The sequence below is a fragment of the Chiloscyllium plagiosum genome, chromosome 30 (genome assembly GCF_004010195.1).
Source record: "Chiloscyllium plagiosum isolate BGI_BamShark_2017 chromosome 30, ASM401019v2, whole genome shotgun sequence".
NCBI classification, from domain to species: domain Eukaryota; kingdom Metazoa; phylum Chordata; class Chondrichthyes; order Orectolobiformes; family Hemiscylliidae; genus Chiloscyllium; species Chiloscyllium plagiosum.
This window is the reverse complement of record NC_057739.1, coordinates 40,951,316-40,977,327: the sequence shown is the minus strand read 5'-3', so window position 1 is coordinate 40,977,327 and position 26,012 is coordinate 40,951,316. Positions and strand designations below refer to the sequence as shown.

Genomic DNA, 26,012 nt, shown 5'->3' with positions numbered 1-26,012 from the left:
GGGGCGCTAAATGTCTTCAAGGCAGAGATTGATAAATTCTTGATGTCACAAGGAATTAAGGGCTACGGGGAGAATGCGGGTAAGTGGAGTTGAAATGCCCATCAGCCATGACTGAATGGTGGAGTGGACTCGATGGGCCGAATGGCCTTCTTCCACTCCTATGTCTTATGAAATTTAATGTAAATCTTGCCATTACTCCCTTGGGGAATAAAACGTTTTTAATGCCGTCTTGACCATTGTAGTTTAATTACAATATATCTTCAGAAAATTCTAGTAATTTACTACTTTACCTGTATATTCATACTATGTAGTAGGCGTATTCTGTTTGCTCCCTTATCTAATCTTCCCCACCTATCCCTAAAACTACTTTGTCTGCGGCTAAGAGTGGCTAGAATTTAAAAATCTTGTTGCCCATCGAAATGGGGATTTATTATGGCCACAGCTCACATTGTTGGGTGATGCCCTATTTCTATTAGCATAACAGTTCCCCCTATTCATTGCGCTTGTGGGAACAGGCAGGTGGGAGCAGGCGAGTGCTGGGAAGCCAGTTGCCCTGAAACCAAGCTTTTCATTCCACTGTGATAATGCAGAAACTGTTGCCTTTGTGTTCAGTCTGAATTGATGTCCATCTGCTGCTGAAGACTTGTAATTGGGGCTGGTGCCTATTTTGAGTTACTGGACTGCAATGCAAAGGGCAAATATGTTTGCCTCTCTTGAATGCTTCGAATTGATGAAAGCTTTAACAAGAAGCTACCTCATTTTATGCAGTATTAAGGTTCCACTCTTCAATCTCAAACTTGTACATTTTTCTGGCAGCATGCGTCTATATTGGCATAGGGTCATTAGCGTGCATGTCTTTATGGAGTCAGGTTTTAAGATATGAAATGACATCTGGAAGAATCTTAGATTCATTTTACATGTGGATTTATTTTTCTCCTATCTACTTAATCTCTGTTTCCAAATTAGGTCAAATTATATAGATTCGTTGAAGATTTATTGAGCGAGTGGATTAGTGACCTTGAGGTAAAAATAACCACAGCAATTGGAAAAAGCTGATTCCAAAACAAACATGAGGTAAATGTGCTGCCTGAATGTTAAAGCTGAATGTTATCAGCTTTTTGGCTGATAAACACACAGCCCATACTATGGACATGAGAGCAATTCAGAAGTTGGTAACCTTGAAGTTGGCAGAATGCGCTTTGCCCAAGGGCACTCATCGAATAAGTTTCATAACAAGACTGCACTGTATCACTTAGCAGTGTAGAATAAGCTGAATTTTCTTTGGCAGTGTAATCTACAATTGCAGTGAAAATTTCCAGGCTGCTTTGTCTCCCATTTCTTTGTAAGACAATAAAAGTAACAGTTGTGGAATGCATGTGTCTTGCTTCTCTATTTTTTTTTCAATTTCATGGTCTGTGCTCTTCTTCTATGATGTATCTGTTCTCATAGAGGGCATTGATTTCAATCTGACCTTATTCCATAAACATGCATTAGGAAAGATGTCAGTTGGTGTCAACAGGTGGTAATTCCCATGTTATCATTGCAGACTAGATCTTCTGTGCAGACATTGCAAGGAGGCTATAACTATTTTCTGAAGCTTGGAGATTTATTGTTAAGCTTTTGTAATTGTAGTCTTGGCACCTTAACAGATATTGGGCATCTTGGTCTAGCAGACCCAATGGCAAAAGTATTCTCACTACCTACTGTAGTTAAAATATAAACTAGCTGACCCCTTTGCTTGAAATAGCAAGATCCATTTAATTGTGGGTCTCATGGGTAGTTAGCTGATTCACTGTCTTTATTTGAATAGTTCTTTTTATTTTCAGTTATTCATTTTGCCACTACCCAAGAGCAACAGGCTGGTCTTATGAAACTGCTGCTGCTTTAAGTATTGTAGTGCAGAAGAACCTTCTCTTAATTGTGTATGATTGCTGTCAGTCTTCTCCTGTAAGTGTTGATGACTTGGGGATATATGCACTAATTAGTTAGATTCAATCTGCTCTTTCCTGGAAAAGTTTCCCCAAGGGGCAACTGTGTGGTGATTAAGGTTTATTGCTGCTTGTTTTTTACCAATTGCTTTATCAAGCTAGAATCAGAGAAACTGGGACCTGAGCAACTTCAAGAATAAGTTGTTTTCAATGCCAACTGCCAAACCTCACAGACGCAGACAGCACCTTCTCACATGGCCTTTAAATTTGAAGGTAAATCAATTTGGTTACAGCTGGACACAAGATGAGTAGAGTACTGGACTCGTTGTACTCCGATCAAAGAGAATAATTTAAAGCGCACAATATAAATAATGGGGCCTGTGGGAAAAGCAAGTTTGGGGCGAACCACAAAAAATATCAGTAAAAGTTGAAACAAAAATAGTAGTTAGCCTACCACAAACAATAGGACAGTCTAAGTAAATCTTTATTTCATTGAAATAAATGATTTAATACAGTACAGTTAACACTGCAATGCTAAAATCACTGACTACGGCACTGTACCTTTTCATGAAATTCATCAGAGAGTGCGCAAGTCGATTGAGCATGTGATGTTGTCGTGGAAGTCCAGTCCTCAAGTTTCTGACCCGGTTTGAAATAAAGTTCCTTCTAAATATGGATACAATTCCCAGTTTCAAGGTGTGCATTCCTGTTTTAACTAAACACAGTTTGTATTGTGCAGACAGAGGATGCTGTTTCAGCTAGTGCCGGGGATGGAATCATAAAACAGTGAACAGTGGAAAAAAAAACTCCACAATTTACAAATCTCATTACAACCAAATCGCGTTTAATAAATGTGCGTTATCGGGAGCTACCTGTAAGAGCAGGTCACTATTTGAGAACATTGAGTCAGCTTCGTCATTCAATGAGATCTTGGCTGATTTAATAATTCTTAATTTAACTTTTTTGCCTTTGCCCCATAACCCCTGATACCTTTGATTAATAATCTATCTCAGCATTGAGTACACTTTATGACAGCCTCAACAGCTCTCTGCGGTAAAGCATTCCACTGATTCATTATCTTCTGAGAGAAGAAATTCTTCCTCATCTATGTCTTAAATGTGCAATCCCTTATTGTGAGGGGATGTCCTCTGGTCCTAGATTGTTCTCCACTGTGAAACAACCTTTTGCATCTACCCTTAATTTCCACAAAATACTCTCTGTATCAATAGGGTTCCCTCTCATTCTAATAAGTTCCAATGGGTACAGGCCCAATCTACTCAACCTCTCAGAAGACAGTGCTTCCATACCAGATGTCAACCTCGTGAGTTTGTCTGGACTGCCACTTATGACTATGTATGTTTCCTTGAGTAAGGAGCCTAGAACTGTTGATAGTATTCCAGCTGTGGTCTGACCAGTGCCTTGTGCAGTTTTGGTAAAACCTCCCTACTGTAATATTCCATTCCCTTTGAGATGAAGCCTAACATTCCATTTGCCTTCCCTGTTACCCATTGAACTCAGCTTTTTGTGTTTCATGGATGGGGTCTCTCAAATTCCTCTCCTGTCATTTTCTGCAGTCCTTGAGTTTAAACAATCAACTCCCCTCTGATTCCTGCCAAGCTGTATGACCTCACACTTCCCCATGTGACATTCCATCTGCCAAGTTTTTGCCCACTTGCTTAATCTGTCTCTGTCTTTTGCATCATCCTCAGCACTTGCCTTTCCATCTATCTTCGTCATCCACAAACTTGGCGAGAGTCCATTTATTTTTCTCATCCAAGTCATTAATATGTATTGTTTAAAAACTGTGGCTCAATATTAAATCCTGACCACTAGTCATAGTTGCTATTCTGAAAATGTCCTCTCCCTTATTCCACTGTCTTGTATGAATTAATCCCATATCCATGCTGACATACCATGGGCTCTGATCTTAAGTAACCTAATGTGTGTACCTTATCAAATAAATTTTGAAAATTCAAATGTACTCTATCCACTGTTCAATTTATCCTGCTTGTTACTTCTTCAGAATTAGCAAGTCTCAGGTTTAAGTCCCCTTCATGAAGCCATACCAATTCAAATTGATCATATTACCTGCTTGTAAATGCTCTGCTATTACATCCTTTTTTAAAAAAGACTGATGTTTTCTCCCAGTAACAGGTGTTAAGCTAACTGGCCTATAGTACCCATTTTTTAAATCTGTCTGGGACCCTTCCAGTCTGGGACCCTTCCAGAATCTCATGATTCTTCAAAGATGACAGTGTCATATTTTTGTTGCTTTCATTTTAGGATCTCGATCAGTTCACCTAAATTAAGTTACGATCAGCTTTCAAGCCTATTACACTTGGAACCTGAAGTAGTATAAACATAACTCTGTATCTGAAACTATTAAGGTCAGTTGCATCTTCTGATTTTATTTCCCTCAACTTCAACGAGATGTATGGATGTCTGACTGGGTTTCCTGAGTCCAATTTGCTTCCACCCAAAGGTCCAAAGCTAGCCACATTTTTCACCTTTGCTGGTGATAGTGCAGCCAAGAATTGAGAATAATATGATGTTGCCAGATATTATAAACATCCAGGTGAAACTTTTTTTTTAGTACATATTTTCCCCATCAAAAAAGGATTGAGTCAACTTCATGTGAGAGCTTTGATACAGGGAAAAAAAGAGAAACAATTTAAACTTGGAGTTTTAAGCATGTTTAGATGAAAAGCATGACAAAACTAAAATTTCAAAGGAAAAGATAGCTCGTTTCTGTTGAGAGAATCAAATTCAGACATTAATTGTTACTGATATCCTTACTTTTAAAAATTCTATCATCAAGTATAATCATAACGTTACCTTTAATCCCACAGTCAGAGAGACAGTTGGTTCAAAACAAATCTAAAGTGAGTCTAACAATTCAAAATTACACAGGTACCTGCGCACTGAAATAGTTTCATAGAAAATGTTAATTTGCTAAGTAAATGGACCACTCTAATCATTCACCTATATTTGTTGAAGAATGTCAGATGTCTGCAGTATTATCTTTGAATTTGTTATTATAAACTTGTTTTGGGCAGTAATTACATTTGTCCACTTTGTTTATTCAAGTTACAGCATCTAACAGAGTCTTTAAACCAAACACTTCTTTGGCTGTTTTGCTTAGAGAGAAATTTTAAAAGTACATGCTCGTGTAGAAACAAGAATATGTTTAATACAGTTTTTGTGTGTGCATCTAATTTGTGTTGGCTATTTCATAATCTGTAGAGTTAACAATGTTGTGCTTGTGAGCTGGTTTTGTCCCTGTTTTTAAAAATATATATCCTGCTTTAGGTTTTACTGAAAAGTAACTTAGAACTTCTTATTCCTCCATCAATACCATATATTTGGAACGTGGTTTCTTCACACGTCTTCCACGATCTCTGGGTGTCCCAAAGGATTTTACAGCCAATGAAGAAGGCATTTTGAAATGTTATAATGTCGGCTTAATTGGCACTTTTTTGTGTAACTGCATTAAAAACAGTTACATGCGAGTTAGCTTAAGTAGGGTAGTATCAGTCGTTGTGCAATGTTCTGCTCACTGCTCCGCTCCGAACAGCTACTCTAATAATAATCTTCTGGGTAGATAGCTGATTGAAGTTATGCACTGTAATATTAGTTACGTAATCCCATTGGATCTGATTTTATTCCCCCCAAAGCTGTCATTGCACTCTATACCTTGAAACTTTTGTGTCTTTTTTTTTGCCTTGTCCTTGAGCCATGATTTTTTTTTACTGGAAGAATAGAATCGTCCTTTCCTTTTTTTGATAATCCAACAGCATGGTATGTTGTACCTATAAGCAAAATATCCCTAATTTGGAACAATCCTAACTCTGACCCTAACCCTCCCATTTGTGATGAATTGCCTAAGGAACTGAAATCAGACTCTTGATCGCCATTGCAGTTAATATCAGAGAACTGCTGGAAAATAATGAAGCTCGATTCGCATCAGGAATGCAACAGTTCATAATAGTGATGCTGCACATTAAGAAAGATCTAATTTCTCATGAGACCATGTTCCTGCTCAACAACTAAACACCATCATTACTAAAGAGTTATGACCAGTTATTTTCTTAAAACCCAACCACAAAAGCCAGTGTAGAGCCACCTGCAACAAATGTGATTCTTTATCCAATCGAAATTAAATTGTTGCTTTACGATCCAGCATGTCCTTACAGAAATCAATTTGATATAGCAACTATGTTTCTCATCCTTTAATTTATCTGTCCAGGTTTTGGGTGAAAATATCATGTGTTTTCAATTAAGTATTTTAAATAATTCTACCTCTTCCTATAGTTTGAAGATTATTGTAAGGATATATTAAGTAATTTACCCTCTTAAGTAATTCCAGTTGTGCAAGCACCCTTTATCTGTACAATGAAACTGACATTTATTGATGCCAGACTTTGATCTTCTTAATAGTGATGCTGCATATTATGAGCAGTAGCGTTCCTAATGCTAATTGGATTTAATTATTTTTCAGTACTTTTTTTTGATATAACTCAGTAACACAACCTATAAAAATCACCCATATCCTCCTGTTTAAATGTTCACTTGCTCATTATCTACTGTAATCTCCTTATTTTGTTAGATATAGATTGAAACAAATAATTCTGTTTTGAGTAATCTAGATGGTTCATTCAGTTATGTAGATTCTAGTCACTGCCTAGTAAGGCGATCAATTTATTACTACTTTTGTCACTTGCACCAATGTGTAAAAGTGTTTCGTCTTAATGCTTTTACTATCAAGCCATTGCCATATGATTGGCCTTAACTCTAATATGATAAAAAATTTAATGCTCTATACAAGACTTCCCATTGTCTAGAACCTATAAACCCATCTCCTTGCAATCCAACTGGCAAGTCTGTTAGTTACCAAAGCTCTCACTGAGTTGATTTTTTTTTCTTCTTTTCTCTCTTTCAGAAGGTGGGTGAAGTAATATTTTTGCCTCTATTGTGCTTATTAAGATTGTTTACAGTCAGTGTAATGGTCTGCTTTTAACACAACTTGACAAATACGGGTTGGCCTAACAAAATCTTCGTGAAATCCAAATTCTGGAATTTATTCAAGAATCCATTCCCATTGGGAATTTTGGAATTTGAGCTGAATTTTCAATTAAGGAGTTTGAACCTGAACTCTATCAACAAACACATTTGTGTTAGATCCCATCTCTCTAATCCCCCCCCCCCCCGAGAAAAATAACCGGAAATCAAGTTACCACAGGAAATGATGTCACCAACCCCCCAAAAAATCCAAACATATAAATAGAAATTATGAACAGTGCTTCGCCCAGAGGCCCACTAAAGATGTTACCTGGTAGGGTGACAAAACACCTGGACATGAACCTTCCAGCTCAGTGAGCAAACCTACATCCAGAACCTCAACCTGAGCTACAAATGTTCTCAAAACTCCGAGTCCTAACCAGTTATTTAGTTCAAATCTAAGACCTAGTGTATCCCCAATTGCAACAAATGTGTATCCACTTGCTGTATGTTGAAAGGCAGCTTAGATTGCAGGAATGTTGGGGATAATCATTCCATGGGTTTTGTAATTTTGGAATCATTTTTTAAAATTGAAGTGATGTATTAGATTATGCAGGCATTGTGTTGCTTGACATTTTGATTTACTTTTCTGACAGTACAGATATTGTAGAAGAAGAAATGTTGCTATCTCTTTGACCATTCATCTTTCATGGATATTTTGACATTTGTTTTGGTAATCTTTCACCTGTTGGGGTTATTTTACTTTCACCAGATTCTGTATCCAGTAGTGTCAAGTTTTTAGTTGTATTTTAACAGTCATATTTTCTACCACCTACACATTGCATCCAAAGTGCATGTCTCAGAAGAGGGGACACATGTTGATGTATATTATACTACATTTTTAAAAAATCTGTGGATTTAAATGGAAGATAAGCCATTAATGTATTTGGCAAGAACCACTCAATCACACTCTGGGTGCCTGAAATGAGCTTCTGTAGTCCCCAACAAGAATAATTAGTACACGCAACAAAGGAAAAACACACAAACTGCCTTAAGGAGCATGAATATGTATTATCTCCTTCAATAGATATTAAACCTGCCATTTCCACCATTGCCTGTATTTTTTGGCATTTACCTGGGCATATTCCAAAGGATTACTTTGTGCTGAATTCTTGCCTTGCTGGTTTACAGAACTGTTTTGAAAATCAATATTTAAAACTGTTCAGTTGAGCAATGACACATTCATGAGCTATGTTGGCAATTGTAAGGTTAGAATCAAGTATACATAAGGTTGAATCGGAGGCAGGCACATCAAATGGTCGTCTACGTGGGCTGCTATATCTCTAACCATGTTGTGAATTTCAATAAGCTTGCATTTGAATCTTTTTCATTAACAGTTCCTGCATGCATTCTGAGCTTTGGCTTGAGAGCAGAGCTCTGTGCCCCTGACAGGGTTTTAAATTAGTTATGACTAACTGAAATCTTATTGCAGACAAAAAAAGATGATTGCTAGGTTCATATCCTGGAAGTAATACTTTGAACTTTGCTATTTCAGAGTGGGAATTAGCAATCCGAATAGGTGTGATGGACTGTGCCGATGAGAAGAATTTTGCCATTTGTGCAGAGTATGGCATTCACTTCTATCCAACTTTTAGGGTAAGAACATCGCTGAAAACAGGCTTTTGAAGAGAATCATTCCCTCAGCTTTTCCGAATCACTCCCTCAGCTTTTCTAATGTTGTACTCAATTCCATCAATGTGACATGTATTTTGTAGAAAGTTGATGCCTGATGTCCCCATGTATGGGAGTGCAAATTTTGGGCGGCACGGTGGCACAGTGCTTAGCACTGCTGCCTCACAGCGCCAAAGACCCGGGTTCAATTCCCGACTCAGGCGACTGTCTGTGTGGAGTTTGCACATTCTCCCCGTGTCTGCGTGGGTTTCCTCCGGGTGCTCCGGTTTCCTCCCACAGTCCAAAGATGTGCAGGTCAGGTGAATTGGCCATGCTAAATTGCCCGTAGTGTCAGGTAAAGGGGTAAATGTAGGGGAATGGGTGGGTTACGCATCGGAGGGTCGGCGTGGACTTGTTGGGCCAAAGGGCCTGTTTCCACACTGTAAGTAATCTAATCTAATCAAATTAGCTCCTGCAGCATAGGTTTTGAACCTAGTTCACAATTCTACTGTCATGCCTTACAAAGTTAACAAGTTCTGGTTTTGTATAAATGTGATAGTCTCCAACAATATGTAGTATTGAATTACTGTTGGCTGTGTGGTATTTTGTTAGCTTCCCACAGGTTTGATGAAGTTAAATAGAAGTTAGAAAGCAGAGCATATGACAAACGGTGCACAAGGGATAGTCACCCTCTAGGTTGTACCTACTTGCCTATTGTTACAAAACTGAGACAGGCAGCCAAACCAATTCCGCTATTTGAAACACAGTAAAATTAAAACCTTCAAAGGAGCTCAAATCGACCCTCAATGGTTCCTAACCATTGTTTTGAATAACCAATCCCAGTCTTTGCTTACAGTAAATTCCAGACACCAGTTTGTATCTGTAATATAGTAACTTTGTTTAACACAGTGAAATTAAGTAACAAAGTAACTTAGTTGATCAGTGCTATAAATCCACAAATCCTCTGTTTTCAGCCCCATTCAAACAATGCAGGCAAACAAACTGTTAAAGGATTAAAAGTTGAAAATAACACAAGTGGCCAGATCACTTATTTGGTTTTCATGATGGATTGTTAGACAGGCATCGATGACTTCTTGATTAGTTTTCTGAACATCTGTCAGGGTAATCCTTTCAGCTCACTATGATAAAGACAGTAGTAATAATTTGATGCTTCATTCCCTCAGCTTCCAAGAGCTGATAAGGGAAATTTGAAATATCAGTGCTCTCCCATCTACAGACAGATTTATTTTCTCCAAAAACAGTTGAAAACCCAATTCCAACTCTGACCACTCCCTGACAAACAGACCATGAGGTCCCAGTTAGCATTCATCATCTGCCACCTGGTTGACATTGTTAACAGTTGAAAAGTGTGGCACTAGAAAAGCACAGCAGGTCAGGCAGTATCTAAGGAGCAAGAGAGTCAGTGTTTCTGGCAGAAGCTCTTCAATGGAAATGTGGGGGAGGTAAGGGAGTTGAGAGATAATTAGGAGGGTGGGGTTGGTGGGGAAGTAACTGGAAAGGTGATAGGTGGGGGTGGGTGCTTGTAATAGGTCAGTGGGGAGGGGGAGCAGGTAGTTGGGAAGGAAGATAGGCAGTGGGACAGGTCAAGAGGGGGGTGGTGGGATGGGATAGGAGATTTGGATACTAGTGAAGTCGACATTGCCATGCAGTTGAAGGGTCTCAAGGCAGAAGATGAGTCTTTCGTCCTCCAGTCGTCAGGTGGCTTAGATTTGGCAGTGGAGGAGGAGGCCTAGGCTGCATGCCCTTGGTGGAGTTGGGGGGGGAGGTGAAGTGTCAGCCACAGAGCAATGGAGTTGTTGAGTGCATATGTCCTTGAGATGTTCCCTAAAACCCTCCATAAGTTGACGTCGTGCCTCTCTGATGTAGAGGAGACCACGTCGAGAGCAACAGGCTCTCGCCTCAGGCGACAGACTGTGTAGAGTTTGCACGTTCTCCCCGTGTCTTCGTGGGTTTCCTCCCATCATCCAAAGATGTGCAGGTCAGGTGAACTGGCCATGCTAAATTGCCCGTAGTGTTAGGTAAGGGGTAAATGTAGGGGTATGGGTGGGTTGCGCTTCGGCGGGTCGGTGTGGACTTGTTGGGCCGAAGGGCCTGTTTCCACACTAATGTAATCTAAATCTAATCTAATCAACGGTCACAGTAGATGAGATGGGTGGATGTGGAGGAAAGTCTCGGTCAGATGTAAAAAGATCCTTTTGGGGCTTTGAATGGAAGTGAGTGAGGAAGTGTGGGTGCAGGTTTTACACTTCACGCAGCAGCAAGGGAAAGGTGTGGAGGTTAAGTTGTTGGGGTGTGAGGACCTAACAAGAGAGTCTGAGGGAATGGTCTCTGCAGAACGCAAATAGCGGTGGGTCGGGAAATCTGTCTTTAGTGGGGTCTGATTGTAGTTGGAGGAAATTGCTGAGGATAATGGGCAGCATCCGGATATTAGTGGGGTGGAAGGTGAGGGCGGTGGTGTTCTATCCTTGTTGCAGTTGGAGGAGTTCGGTTCAAGGGCAGAAATATGGCCAGTTAAGGAGATGCCCTGGAAGGCTTCTCATTGTTGATCACAAGGGAGGGGAAATTGTGGTCGTGGAATTAGACCTTGTTAACACCCAACTTGTGCTATTTGTTTAAACCTAATGCTCTTCCTTGGTGAGGAAGCATCTGTGGAATCTTTTTGATCAAGAACCAACCTTCAATCAACTTCCAGGCCTTTTTGGCCTCACAAATAAACAAAGAAGCTGTTTGGTCTATTGTTAGAAAACACCAGCTCGTATCCACAGTCCAAAAATCATTTTAGTTCACAGCTCCAAACAAAATTGTTATAAGAATAAGATAAAAATAATGACAAATCAGTAAGGGTTCTAACACAGCCGTGAGAAAAGTTTGGTTATTTGATTGTCAGCCCTTTTCATGTTCCAGTGACATTGGAGAAATGACAATGTAGTTCCAGGTCAGTATGTATTGCTGAGAGATGAACTTGCAGGTCATGGTGTTCCAAAGTATCTGCAATCCTTGACTTTTAATATGTTTCGATAAAGCTGGCAATGGAGCCTTGGTAAGTTGTTACATTGTATTTTGTAACTCCACTGCAGTTGTAGAATGACAGGAAGAACTAAAGATTAATTGTAGTGGATAAACTCATGCAGGCTACTTTGTCCTGGATGATCTCTATCTATCTTGTGTATTGTTGGATCTGCAGTTATCAATTGCAGGGAGTATTCCAACAGTCTTTTGGCGTGGACAGGCTTCAGAGAGACCTGAATTGTTCACAAGAAGATTCCTAGCCTATGACCGGCTTTTGTAGCCATGGTATTTGTATGGTGGACAAGTAGGAGGCTTGAAGAACACAGTAAGCCAGGCAGCATAAGGAGGTAGAGAGGGCAATGTTTGAGGTATAACCCTTCTTCAGGACTTGTTTTTGGTGAGTCAAATTCAGCCAGTGGTAATTCCCAACTGTTACTAGTGGGAGATTGAACAATGGAAATGCCATTGCATATTTGGGGGAGTTGGTTAGATTCTCACTTGTTGGAGATTGGTGGGTATATTACTTGCCTCTTATCAACCTAAATATAAAAGTCCTAGATTTGTACATGGGCGTGATCTACTTTTTATTCTGAAAGTCACAAATGATGCCAAATGTTCTGCACCCTTAGCAAATATCCCCATTTCTGACTCTATAGTTGCATAGGCTGAGCGAGACTGTCATTCAAGGCTGAAAGAGCAGAATTTTCATCATTGGGACTTAAGGGTTATGTAGAAAAAGTGGAGTTGAGGTTTCAGATCTGCCATGATTTCATTGAATAGCATAGCAGACTCGCTGACCTAGTTCTGTTACTACATCTGTCATTTTTTTTTGCAATATCTCCTTGACATTTCATTTTCACACAGTGCACTGATCCATTGATTGTGTCATCTGTCAAATTATACTTATAGTAATGATGCCAACAATTTCTAATGTTTTTCAAGAATTTATCTGCAAGGATATGAGTGTGGCAGGAAAGTTTGTAGCTAAGGCCACAATTCAATCAGTTTTTTTTTGTGGTACAGTCCCAATGGGTCAGGTAGCCAACTTCTCCGATTTGCTTTGTCAAACGTTAACTCAGGGCTCAGTTACAATCTCACTTTCCCATGATAAGGTATGCTGCATCTTGTGTTTCAGATTGTGGTATGACTTGTCTGGCTACTGGACCAAATTTGTTTAGAACACTGTGCTCTAGATCAAAATGTACATTGACAACTATTGTGTCTGGGAGTGGGCAAAACTGCAGCTTTTGATCTAATTTTAGATCAAGTGGAATGATTGTTTCTTTCTTATGCCATATTTTTGTTTTCATTTTCGCAATAGGCTTCTGCTTCCTGGAGCTAAAATATAAATTTTAATTGCTTTTGGAGAGCCATTTTATTTCTACCAACTCTAGTAACTGTCACTAAAAGGCTGTTGTAACATTGTTAATTTTTATTGTTTTTCCCTTTTCAGTACTTCAAAGCACTTACAACCCAGTTCACAACAGGAGAAAATTACAAAGGTATAGTACACACTAAGCTTTACTGCAAAACATGGAAATTTGTGCAAAATGAAGTTCTGTTAATTCAGCATGGTAATTCATTTGAGATTTTGGAGAAGGTTTGTAGCTCCGGTTGTAAATTTGCTCACTGAGCTGGTAGATTTGTTCTGAGACATTTCATCACCGTGCTAGGTAACCTCATCAGTGAGCCTCCAGTGATGTGTTGGTGTTCTGCCATGCTTGCTGTTTATTTGTTTTGGCTTGTTGTGGTAGGTGATATTATTTCTGGTTCTGTTCCTCAGAGTTTGGTAGATGGAGTCCAAATCGATGTGTTTATTAATGGAGTTCCAGTTTGAACGCCAGGCCTCGAGGAATTCCAGTGCGTGTTTTGTTTAACCTGTCCCAGGATGGATGTATTGTCCCAGTCGAACTGGTGTCCTTCTTTGTCTGTGTATGGATACGAGTGTTTGGTCATGTCTTTTGGTGGCTGTTTGGTGCACATGTGCCCTGGTGGTGAGTTTTCTGTTTGCTTGGCCAATATAATGTTTGTTGCAGTCCTTGCATGGTATTTTGTGTATGACATTGGTTCAGTTGGTTGTTGGTATGGGTTCCTTTTAAATTGATCAGGAGCTGGTTGAGTGTGGTGGTAGGTTTTTGGGCTACCATGATGCTTAGGGGCCAGAGTAATCTGGTCATCAGCTCTGAGATGTCTTTGTATGGCAGGGTGGCTAGAGTCTCTGGGCAGGAAATTGTCTTCCTGTTAATGATTTGGAGATGCCGGTCTTCCTGTTTAGGTCTGTTAGGCAGGAATTGGCGAACTGTGCTTATCAGGTACCTTTTGTTCCTAAACATGTTGTATGCAAAAGGTGCATCACTTGATGCATAATCCCACAAAAGACATGAGTGAAGCAAATGTTTTTATGGCAGTCAACACTGGTTAGGTTGTCACCATAATCTTTGTAAATCAAGTTTTTAAAAAACTTTCTCATTTTCACCATCTGTGATGGAATTTGAACCCATCTGCTCAGAACATTACCCTGTGGTTCTGGATTATTAGTCCAATGACATTGCCATAACCTATCGCCTCCCGTTAACTATTAAGCAAAACAGTAATTCATTAATGTTGTCTCCAAAGGAGTTGAAAGCTTCCCTATTAGTAGATAGAGGCAATGTAGCATAAAACTTTAAGTAATCAGGCAAGCTTTTAACCCTTTGAACCTTTAAAGACCAAACGAGACTTTGGTTTCTCTGCCTAAGCATTTATTCATGCATGCATAAAAGATGTACCCATTAAAGATGTCTCTCAACACTGATTTGTTACAAATCAATGTTTGTATACTGTTCATACAGATAGTGGTTTTCCAAGAAATTAATTACTCTTACACACTTATTATTTAAGTGTTCGTTCTAATTTGCATTCCAAATGAATGTATATGACTATTGTATAATCATATTTAAGATTGTACAAATGACAACTGTATTATCCAGTCAAATCATTAGATTCACTTCTGACTGTAAATATGCACATTACCAAAACTCTCTACTGTTCTTCTACATTTTAAAGATGAAAGTGTTAAAGGGTGTCTTTTTTTAATTAAAGCCTTCTATTCACAACATTTCTAAGTTAGTTATGTTTTAATTGACACTAAAATTATTTGTTTGTCTCAATTCCAGAGGATTGATGAGGGCAGAGTGGTAGATGTAATCTATATGGACTTAAGTAAGGCGTTCAATAAGGTTCCCATGGGAGATTGGTTAGCAAGGTTAGATCTCACAGAATACAGGGAGAACTAACCATTTGGATACAGAACTAACTCAAAGGTAGAAGACAGAGGGTGGTGGTGGAGGGTTGTTTTTCACACTGGAGACCTGTGACCAGTGGAGTGCCACAAAGATTGGTGCTGGGTTTTCTACTTTTTGGTCATTTACATAAATGATTTGGATGCAAGTGTAAGAGGTACGGTTATTAAGTTTGCAGATGACACCAAAATTGGAGGTGTAGTGGACAGCGAAGAGGGTTACCTCAGATTACAACAGGATCTTGACCAGATGGGCCAATGGGCTGAGAAGTGGCAGATGGAGTTTAATTCAGATAAATGCGAGATGCTGCATTTTGGGAAAGCAAATCGTTGCAGGACTTATACATTAATGGTAAGGTCCTAGGGAGTGTTGCTGAACAAAGAGACCTTGAAGTGCAGGTTCATAGCTCCTTGAAAGTGGAGTCGCAGGTAGACAAGATAGTGAAGAAGGCGTTTGATATGCTTTCCTTTATTGGTCAGAGTATTGAGTACAGGAGTTGGGAGGTCATGTTGCAGCTGTACAGGACATTGGTTAGGCCACTTGGAATATTGCGTGCAATACTGGTCTCCTTCCTATCGGAAAGATGTTGTGAAACTTGAAAGGGTTCAGAAAAGATTTACAAAGTTGTTGCCTGGTTTGGAGGATTTGAGCTATAGGGAGAGGCTGAACAGGCTGGGACTGTTTTCCGTGAAGCGTCGGAGGCTGAGGGGTGACCTTATAGAGGTTTACAAAATTGAGTGGCATGGATAGAATAAATAGGCAAAGTCTTTTCCCTGGCGTCGGGGAGTCCAGAACTAGAGGATATAGGTTTAGGGTGAGAGGGGAAAGATATAAAAGAGACCTAAGGGACAACCTTTTCACACAGAGGGTGGTATGTGTATGGAATGAGCTGCCAGAGGAAGTGGTGGAGGCTGGTACAATTGCAAAATTTAAGAGGCATTTGGATGGGTATATGAATAGGAAGGGTTTGGAGGGATATGGGCCGGCTGCTGGAGGGTGGGACTAGATTGGATTGGGATATATGGACGTCTTGGGCAGGTTCGACCGAACGGTATGTTTCCATGCTGTATGACTCGATGACTCTATTTCTTTCTTTACTGTGAAATCAGGCTTAGTATTTCATTATCCTATTTCAACATTTCTTTAAACTGAGTAAGGTCATTCACTCTTTGACTTCTAAATCTCCCACCTTTCAATAATGATCTAGGATTTGAAAACTAGTTCTCAGTATATAATTGCTGTGGCTGACAAAACCTGTTCAAGTGTGGGGCTTTTGTTATTTGATTTTCTGAAGGCCAAAGATCACAATTTCATGAACCTTGTCTATCTTTTTTTAAATTTCAAAATTGTATCATAGGATCATTTGTTTTTCAGGACCAAACAGAGAGTTAGAAACTATTCGACAAATCATGGTCGACTTTCTGCAAAATCACACTAGTACAAACAAGCCGCCTGCTTGTCCAGTACTGAGCACTGCAAGGTACAGTTGTTGAATGTTTTCCCCTGTGACTCCATTTAGAACAATTAAAATGGAACTGTTCTTGCACATTTCAAACACCTTTTTAAGTGTTGTAGTAACAATAATGAGGCTCCAACTGTCTGCAAAGCATGCTGTGTGACCTGTGGTTTTTGAGAGACATTGCAGTCTGTTGCACTCTTGTGGCATTGAGCAGTTAGACCTTGAGTTAATTTTGTAGCAAGTTACTAATTTTTGAGTGCTTGTGTAGTTTCTCCTTTTGTTTTCTATTTGAGTCTGGGGCATTTTATCTACTTGCTCCACACTCCACGCTACTCCCAGCCCACCTCTGATTCTTTTGCACCAGTTAATGGAAAATGGAAAAGCATGTCCCTGGTGATTATCTCTTCCTCCCTTTTCAGTGTATAGGTTTATTTGTTATATATATAATGTCACTAAGTAGATCACTTTTCTTCCCAATCGCTATAAAATTGCAGAAAATTGGCTGATCGTCATGAGTCTTGGAGCATTCCTGGTTTTAGTACCTGGATGTACAGGCAAGAATATCCTGAGTTCAATTCCCTGTTCCTGCTGAGTTTGATGAAAATTCCCATTGTAATTGACCTTTGATCCCATGATATATAGAGGGAATGTATTGTCCAGTGTTCCCGATCCAAATTTATGTTGCTCAAGACCTGCTTGTAATGCGATATGTCAAGAAGGTGAAGAAAAGATTTTGGTTTCACTGTCTGCTCATCAATCGATTTGCCTGACAAAATGCATTATTGAGAGCAATGGTGATTTGGATGAAGTACATGGTTATTGGTTTACTCCTGTTGTAAACAAGCAAAAATCTGCATTGAGATGATGGGAAAAATAACTAAAACACTTGGCTGTAAAGTTGTGTACTTTCACCACATTGTGCTGACATGGCATCAAAAGCTAAATGTTCCAAAATGTATTGTCTTTTACTTTGCCATAGTCCAGAACATTAATTTAATTTCATTAAAAAAATTTGAAGCCAAATCCGGTGTGCGTTTTGAAATGTAAAATTGATATAGTCATAGCAGATACCTTGTACATTTGCTGAGTGAAATGTCTTTTTCTGAAAGGTTAATGGCCTCCAAAACATTTTTCCTTTTTGTTTCAGCTCTAGCTCTGTTCTGTTTTTGTTGGGAAAACACCAGAAGCACTATACAGCTGTTATATTCGAAAAAGAATTTTCCTATGTTGGTCGGGAGGTGAGTTTGAGTTTTGCCGACCTATTGTATACGCTGTACTCTACCTTCTGATTGTCCTATCTACCTGACCATCCAACAGTATAGTCCTCACAGACGTACCACCAACAAATCCAAAGGTTTTCTGTCTTTTTGTTTTACTTTGGCTAAAATGGAAACAAAACAATGCTTGGAGTTGGTTTAAAATGGAAATAAGTCAGTGTGAATTTTGAGAAGGTTTGTTGCTCAGGTTGAGGTTCAGATTGTAAGTTTGCTGTCTGAGCTGGCAGGTTTGTTTTTACACATTTCATCACCATGCTAAGTAACATCAGTGCGCCTCCAGTAAAGTGTTGGTGTTCTGTTCCGCTTTCTATTTGTGAGACTTGGTCTCTTAAGGTGGGTGATATCATTTCTGGTTCTTTTTTTCTCAGAGGTTGGTAAGTGGGGTCCAAATCGATGTGTTTATTGATGGAGTTCCAGTTTGAATGCCAGGCCTCGAGGAATTTCTGTGCATGTCTCTGTTTAGCCTGTCCCAGGATGGATGTGTTGTCCCAGTCGAAGTGGTGTCCTCCTCAGTCTTCATGTAAGGATATTAGTGATAGTGGGTCATGTCTTTTGGTGGCTAATTGGTGTTTGTGTATCCTGGTGGCTAGTTTTCTGCCTGTCTGTCCGATGTGGTGGTTACAGTCCTTGCAGGGTATTTTGTAAATTACATTCATTTTGCTGGTTGTTGGTATAGGGTCCTTTAGGTTCATCAGTTGCTGTTTCAGTGTGTTGGTAGGTTTGTGGGCTACCATGATGCCAATGGGTCGGAGTAATCTGGTGGTTATTTCCGAGATGCCTTTGATGTATGGTAGTGTGGCTAGAGTTTCTGGGCGTGTTGTGTCTACTTGTTTGGGTTTGTTGTTTAAGAATCTGGTGATCCCGTGGGTGCTCTGTTGATTTGTTTCTAGGTTGTGTCATTGAAGGTGAAGTGGGTAATGAGGTACAGGTCTACTAGCCTGAGGATGTTGTCCTTGCTGATGAAGTTGGTGCTGTCTGATATTTGTGTCCTTGGTTCGTCTAGTCATGTGGTCAGTGTTTCTTTGGCCAGGCTGATGTTAATTGATGTGAATAGAGTTGTTACTACAAAGGAGAACAACATTTTGTCCTTTTATATCTTGGTGTCTTTGATCTTCAAAAATTCTTGGGTGGAGTGCATGGAGTGGCATGAGTCTCCAGGTATTTCAGTTTCTGGTGGAGTTCCTTTGTTAATGTGTATATCCGTGTGTTCTAAGAGGGGCCCCTGGTTTGTTAACCTAGGTAATCCTTAGCAGGGTGTATCGGATCCATCGGGTTTAATTTTTTGGAGATCTTATTAATTTGGCCTGATTTATAAAGCTTCTTCAATGTAGCTGTGAGACGGTTTTCTCGCTGTGGAGTCGGGTCCGTCACCAGTTGTTGGTAAGTGTTGGTAGCTGCGAGCAGTGAGTTCGCCTCTTCGACGTACTATGTTCTGTTTAGGATGACAGTCATGCACCCTTTGTCTGCAGGTAGGATTACATTGTTTCTGCCTTTTCTGAGTCCTTATAGGGCTTTCCTGTGTGTTGAGGGTGTTCCCTTCTTCCTTCCTGCTGAGTGTTGGTGCACCTGTCTGTCTGATGGGTTTCTTCTGTGAGTCCATTGTCTTTCAGGGTTGATTCTAATGCTGCTCAGAAGTCCTTTTTGTCCGCATCTCTGTAGTTTAGTTCATCCCTCTCACTAGAATGGCTTTTTCTATGGTCTGTTAGTGGTCATTCCAATAGGTTTTTAATCCAAGCTTCTGAGTTGTCTTTGTTAATTTTTAGTGTGAACTGGTCCAATTTTTCTTGGAGGGATAGTTTTTTATTTTTCTTGCCCTGTCATGCTGACTATCAGACAGGCGGTTGCACCAGCACTAAGCAGGAAGAAGGAAGGGAACACCCTCAACACACAGGAAAGGAAAGCCCTTGAAGGACTCAGTTTCTTTGGGTGGGCTGTTAAAACCAAACTCTGTTTATGAAAAGCAATCAATAGTATTTACTTCGAAACAAGCTGATGATTGTAATAGTTTATAATGATATGGATGTATTTTAATTGTTATGGTGTAATATGTTAAGTCTGTGTTTTCTCACAGGTAATACTTGATTTGATGCAGTATGAAAATATTATTGTGAAACGAGTGTTGGATACAGACAAAAAGTTAATGGAAAAACTTGGTATCCATTCAGTGCCGTCTTGCTACTTGTTTTACCCTAATGGCTCCCATGGATTAATTTACATGTAAGTGTACGGCAGCTTTTTGCAGAACAATGCATCAAGAACCCTTCACCATCTTTAACTAAATAAATATGATATTAATATCAGTTATGTTGACCATGAAACTATCTGATTGACATAAAACACAACTAGTTTATTAATACCCTTTGTAGTGAAGGATATGTATTATCCTTAGTTGTGCCCATGTGTTACTACAGATGCATGGCAATTTGACTCTTGGATGGCCAGCAAGCTATTCAATGGCCTGTTTCCACGCTGTAGGGATCCTATGATAACTGTATCAAACCACTTAAAACACAATTGTTTAAAAATAAAAAACATCTATCCAGTGATGATATGTATGCTATAGACGGAGTAAAGCAATCTTAGAAACAAAAGACCAGCTAAAAGGAATCTAGCTGTGTTGGGGAATTAAGCATGTCATAGGAGGAGACATTCTACAAATAACCTCAATGATGCAAAGCCCAGCATGTGACCATGAAGGAAATGGCTGAAGTATTTTCAACCAACTTGAGCCAGAAGGACTGAGTAAATGACAAAATTCACTCCAGAGATTTGCAGCATTTCAGGAGAAAGTCTTCAGTTATTTTGTTGACTCCACATGATATTGCCAAACAGATGAATCCACTGATACACTGAAAAAGACCAAGGACCCTGACAGCAGTGAGGTCAGGGATAGGTTTACAAGGTCATAAGAGGGCACCGGCAATCGGGATGTTGGTTTGAAATGTGCGTATTTCAATGCCAGGAGCATCCAGAATAAGGTGGGTGAACTTGCAGCACGATTGGTACCTGGAGTTTCGAGTTGTGGCCATTTCGGAAACATAGCTAGAGGAGGGACAGGAATGGTTTTTGTGGATTCCAGGATTTATATATTTCAGCAAGAACAGAGAAGATGGTAAAAGGCAGATGGTTTGGGGGGGAGATGTGTGGCATTGTTAATCAAGGGTAGTATTACAGCAACTGAGATCATGTTTAAGGTCTCTATCACTGAGGTAGTTTGGGCTGAGGTTAGAAACAGGAAAGGAGAGATCACCCTGTTGGGAGTTTTCTATAGGCCTTCGAATTGTTCTAGGGATGCATAGGAAAGCATAGCAAAGAGGGAGTTAGTTGTCAAGAGAAGGAGCCATGGTTTACGATACAAGATGAAGCTCTTGTCAAGAGGAAGAAAGCTTATGTGAGGATGAATGTGTGAAGGCTCAGTTAGGGGGCTTCAGAGTTATAAGTTAGCCAGAAAAGATCTAAAGCGAGGGCTAAGAGGAGCTAGGTGGGAACATGAGAAGTTGTTGGCAGATAGGATCAAAGTCTTCTATAGGTATATAAAGAATAAAAGAATGACTACAATAAGATTTGGGCCAATCAAAGATAGTAATAGAAGGTTGTGTGTGGAATTAGAGGACAGAAGGGAAGTGCTTAATGAATAAGTTTTGTCTATTCACATTGGAAAAGGGCAATGTTAGTGAGAGCACAGAGATACAGGCTACAAGATTAGATGGGATTGAGGTTGATAAAGAGGAAATTTGAGGAATTTTGGAAGATCTGAAAATATATAAACCTCCTGGGCTGGATGGGATTTATTCTCTGATTTTGTGGGAAGCTACGGAGGAGATTACAGAGCCTTTGGCTTCGATCTTCATGTCGTCATGTCAACAGGAGTAGTGCCAGAAGACTGGAGGATAGCAAATGTTGCTCCCTTGTTTAAGAAGGGGAGTCGAGACAACCTTGGTAATTGTAGGCCAGTGAGCCTTACTTCGATTGTGGGTAAAGTGTTGGAAAAGATTATAAGAGAGAAAGGCTTTATAATCATCTGGAAAGGAATGCTTTGATTAGGGATAGTCAACATCGTTGACTATGAAGGGTAGTTTGTGCCTCAGTAACCTTTACTGAGTTCTTCGAGAAGGTGACAAAACAGGTGGATGAAGGTAAAGCAGTTGATGTGGTTCGTATGGATTTCAGTAAGACATTTAATAAGATTCCACATGATAGACTATGGCACAAAATATGAAGTTTCTGGATTGAAGATGATTTAGCATTTTGGATCAGAAATTGGCTAGCTGAAAGAAGACAGAATGTGGTGGTTAATTGGAAATGTTCATTCTGGAGCTTCGTTATCAGTGGTGTGTCACAAGGATCTGTTTTGGGGCCACTGCTGTTTATCATTTTTATGAATGATCAGGTGGTGGGCGTAGAAGGACATGTTAGTGAATTTGCAGATGACACTAAGGTAGGCAGAGTTGTGGATAGTGAAGAAGGATGTTATGGGTTACGGAGAGACACAGATAAGATGCAGAGCTGAGAAGTGGCAAATGGAGTTTAATGCGGAAAAGTGGAAAGTAGTTCACTTTGGAAGAAGTAACAGGAATGCAGAGTACTGGGCTAATGTTAAAATTCTCCGCAGTGTAGATGAACAGAGAGATCTCATTGGTGTATAAATCCTTGAAAGTTGTCAGCCAGGTTGATAGGGTTGCTAAGAAGGCATGTGGTGTGTTGGCGTTTATTGAAAGGGAGATTGAGTTTTGGAGCCACGAGATCATGCTTCACCTGTACATGACACTGGTGCAGCCGCATCTGGAGTATTGCGCATTATTGGAAGGATGTGGAAGCTTTGGAAAGGGTTCAGAGGAGCTTTACTAGAATGTAGTCTGATATGGAAAGAAGGTCTTAGGAGGAAAGGCTGTTTTCAGTAGAGAGAGGACAGTTGAGAGGTGACTTAATTGAGACATATAAGATAATCATAGGGTGAGTTAGGGTGAACAGTGAGAGCCTTTTTCCTCAGATGGTGAAGGCTAACCCGAAGGGGCATAGCTTTAAATTGAGGGGTGATAAATTTAGGACAGATATCAGGAGTAGTTTGTTTACTCAGAGTAGTAGAGGCGTGGAATGGCCTCCTGCAACATCAGTAGATTTGCTGATGTCAAGGGCATTTAAATGGGCATTGGACAGACATGTGGATAATAATGGAATAATCTAAGGTTAGATGGGCATCAGATTAATTTCACAGGTTGGTGCAACATCAAGGGCCAAAGGGCCTATACTGCGCTGTAATGTTCTATGTTCAGTGCTGAAAACTTAAGCTCCAGAACTAGCCTTCATCTGATTCCATAATCTCAGCAATGTGGCTCCAAACTACCCTTTGAAATGACCTAGAAAGCTCCCGTTGTATCAAATCACTGAAAGGGTAACAAGGCAGATTCAATCATGGTTTTCAAAGGTGTATTCGATAAGCACCTGATTGTGCAGGTGGTTATGGCTTGCAAAATTGTTTTTGCAGAGAACAAATAGGCACAGCTGACTGAACATACTGTACCCATTCTGATTGTGTCAGTTGCATGACCAACACTGCTTTTCCTGATTTGGGTGCATTCTGCCAGGAATTGGCTAGTGGCTAGCTGCTAGCCTTCCAACTGCGACTAAACCTGGTGGATCAAATTCAATATTGAATTGTTTTAGCTCTTTAAAGCAAAGCTAAGCTCCAACATTCCGAAGTTTTGTTTGTAAACAATGTGAAATCCAAGTATTAAAAGTTTTAATATTTAGTAGGATTTTGATCTTCAACCTTATTGTGTTTATGCTTCATCCCCAGCTCTTGAAAAGATTGAAAGATTAATGATTTTGGGTGCAACAGTACTTTTGTCAGCCTGCATTTTAGTGTGGAGTATTGGACATCTGATGGAGCTTAGACCATCATTGTTCATAAGTACAGTCCTCTAATGGACATCCTGTAGTTTTCTTACAAAGCAGATCTCCTTAAGCTGCATGTACAAGAAGCTTTTAAATTCACAATCAAATTTAGAATATACATCAGAAATACATGAAATAACTTAATTCAGATTTGCATGGACAGATAAGCTTAAAACCTGTTTTTTCTCTGCTTGGCGTAACTTCAAAATCCTGACAAATGTTGACCCCAGTTCATTTCATTTATTGTGCATATTTATTGTGTACATTTTCAACAAATGACTTGAAGGTTCCATCTAAGCCAAAATAATGCTGAATTGAACATTTCCCCTCCTTGTGTTTTGTATGTATGTAACCTTATTAATTTGCAATAAATGTCGTGTAAACAGCAGCAAAATAAAGAAGTTAAAGAAAAGAGAAATCTAATGCTCAAAGTCGGAAAATAGAATGTGACTTGTAGAAGTATCCAAAAACTCAATCCTTAACGAAAATTTCAATTGCAATTGGAATGCTATTTGAACTGTAAAACATGCCATAAAGGAATACCTTTGTGCGTTGTTTGGGGCCTTCTAAATATAGGGACAAAAATGTTTTTCATGATTGCCAATAGAATGATGCCTTGTTTGAATTCTTTGAGGCGAAAAAATATTTTTTTTGTGATTTTCTAATTAACTTGTTCAGATGTTATTGGATGTCTCTGGAGCAAGTAGGATGTGAATTAAACCTGGTTCTCTTGGCCCAGAAGCAGGGACATTTTCACTGTGCCACAAGTTAGTGCAGCACTGCCTTGCTTCATTTAGCTTGAATTTTGTAAGTCAACAAAGATAATCCTACAAGTTTAACATGTTGATTATGGCATTTGTATTCTTCTGTTATTAACTTCTGAAAGGGAGTGGTCGTTGTTTAAAGCACGATTAGGAAGCGAATTATATCTGTCAAACAGGCTATTTGTCAAGAAGCGTTTCTAATTTTATGTAGTTGAGTCCAAACGGTGTATATTGTGACGAAGAGTTATGGCATGGTTAATTGGAAACTTTTTTTTGAGAAAAATTAGTTTTTGATTTTGTTTGTGTGAAGTTGACTTTTAAGCAGAGTTGTATGTTTTGTAAGCATCAAGTTGTCACAGCATTTCCAAGGAATAATGACTTAAACTAAATGAGTAAGCTAGATAAGTGCAATAAACCTGTCAGTTAAGTTAGCAATTGAATGAAGAGTGGGAATGATGCTTCACTGAGGTTGAATGTTTGTGAATGATTTTGCTGGGCAAAAGGGTTGAATCTTTTTGCTGTTGATAGTAAGATCGTTCCGTATTGTTACATATGTATGTAGCTTTGTTTTTGTATTCTTTGTGCATCAATATATTCATTTATTGGAAGCATATTGGCAGCCTTTTATAAGTAAGTGTGTTCAGTGATGACCACAAGATTAACAAAATCGCAAAAATAAAATTTGATGTTCTAACAAGATAGATTTCATTCCGGCATCTGACTTGTTCATTGTTTCTATCAGTTTTGATCATCATATGAATGATTAGGGAAAGTGGCCTTGTATTTTGATATTTGGGCTTCCAAATCAAATCTAGCTCACTGATTTAACATTTGCAAATGTCTGGCTGTCCACTTCAAATAGTTGGACATCCTTGCATGATATATTTAACTATCCTGTCTTCATAACTTGGTTGCATTTTGAGAAGCTCATGGCTCTTTTGAGATACAGTGCCATTCTAATGCTCAGTTTGTTCCTGATTGTGGGCAGTTCTGATCATTTTCACCAGTCCCTGAGTCTATCTCCAAATTAATTTCATTTAAAATTATCAAACCAAACACAAAACATGGTTATTTTTCATTTGAAGACAGCTGTAACTTTGGATCCAGTTGTGCCATTTGCTTTCTTGACTTTATTCTGTCAGCAATGGCAAATCATTTGCCTTAAAGTATGCAATTAAGTGAACAGTAGCCAGTAACACCAAATCAGATACAATACCAAAATACGTTTTAATTGCAATTGCATTGCCAACTGAAGCAAGTAAATATCTTAACTGTATGAAAATCTATTATGTGAAAACCCGTGACAATCTGAACAAATGCATTAAAATCATTTTTTTTTCCTGTGTATGCACATGTGAGTTAATGGGCCAGAAGTAATGGCAGAATGAAATGCACAGCTGAATGTGGTTAATGGAAAAATTGTGTAGAAGATTGCATCTGAAAATGTGTTGCTGGAAAAGTGCAGCAGGTCAGGAAGCATCGAAGGAGCAGGAGAGTCGACGTTTCAGGCATGAGCCCTTCTTCAGGAATGAGGAAAGTGTGTCCAGCAGGCTAAGATAAAAGGTAGGGAGGAGGGAGAGAGGCGTTGGAAATGCGATAGGTGGAAGGAGATTAAGGTGAGGGTGATAGGCCGGAGTGGGGGTGGGGGCGGAGGGGTCAGGAAGAAGATTGCAGGTTAGGAAGGTGGTGCTGAGTTCGAGGGTTGGGAC

The 26,012-nt window shown here is 39.5% G+C and overlaps 1 protein-coding gene across 2 annotated transcripts in view; it reads left to right on the top strand.

The window, feature by feature from the left end:
- Positions 1 to 26,012, top strand: part of lhx3 (LIM homeobox 3) — a 169,848-nt gene that overhangs the window by 12,300 nt on the left and 131,536 nt on the right. For both annotated transcript variants that reach the window (XM_043720493.1, XM_043720489.1), the window contains exons 2-6: positions 8,482 to 8,582; positions 13,081 to 13,129; positions 16,283 to 16,388; positions 17,515 to 17,605; positions 19,716 to 19,861. In XM_043720493.1, the coding sequence (XP_043576428.1) occupies positions 8,482 to 8,582; positions 13,081 to 13,129; positions 16,283 to 16,388; positions 17,515 to 17,605; positions 19,716 to 19,861 (493 nt within the window). The remainder of the gene's footprint in view (positions 1 to 8,481; positions 8,583 to 13,080; positions 13,130 to 16,282; positions 16,389 to 17,514; positions 17,606 to 19,715; positions 19,862 to 26,012) is intronic.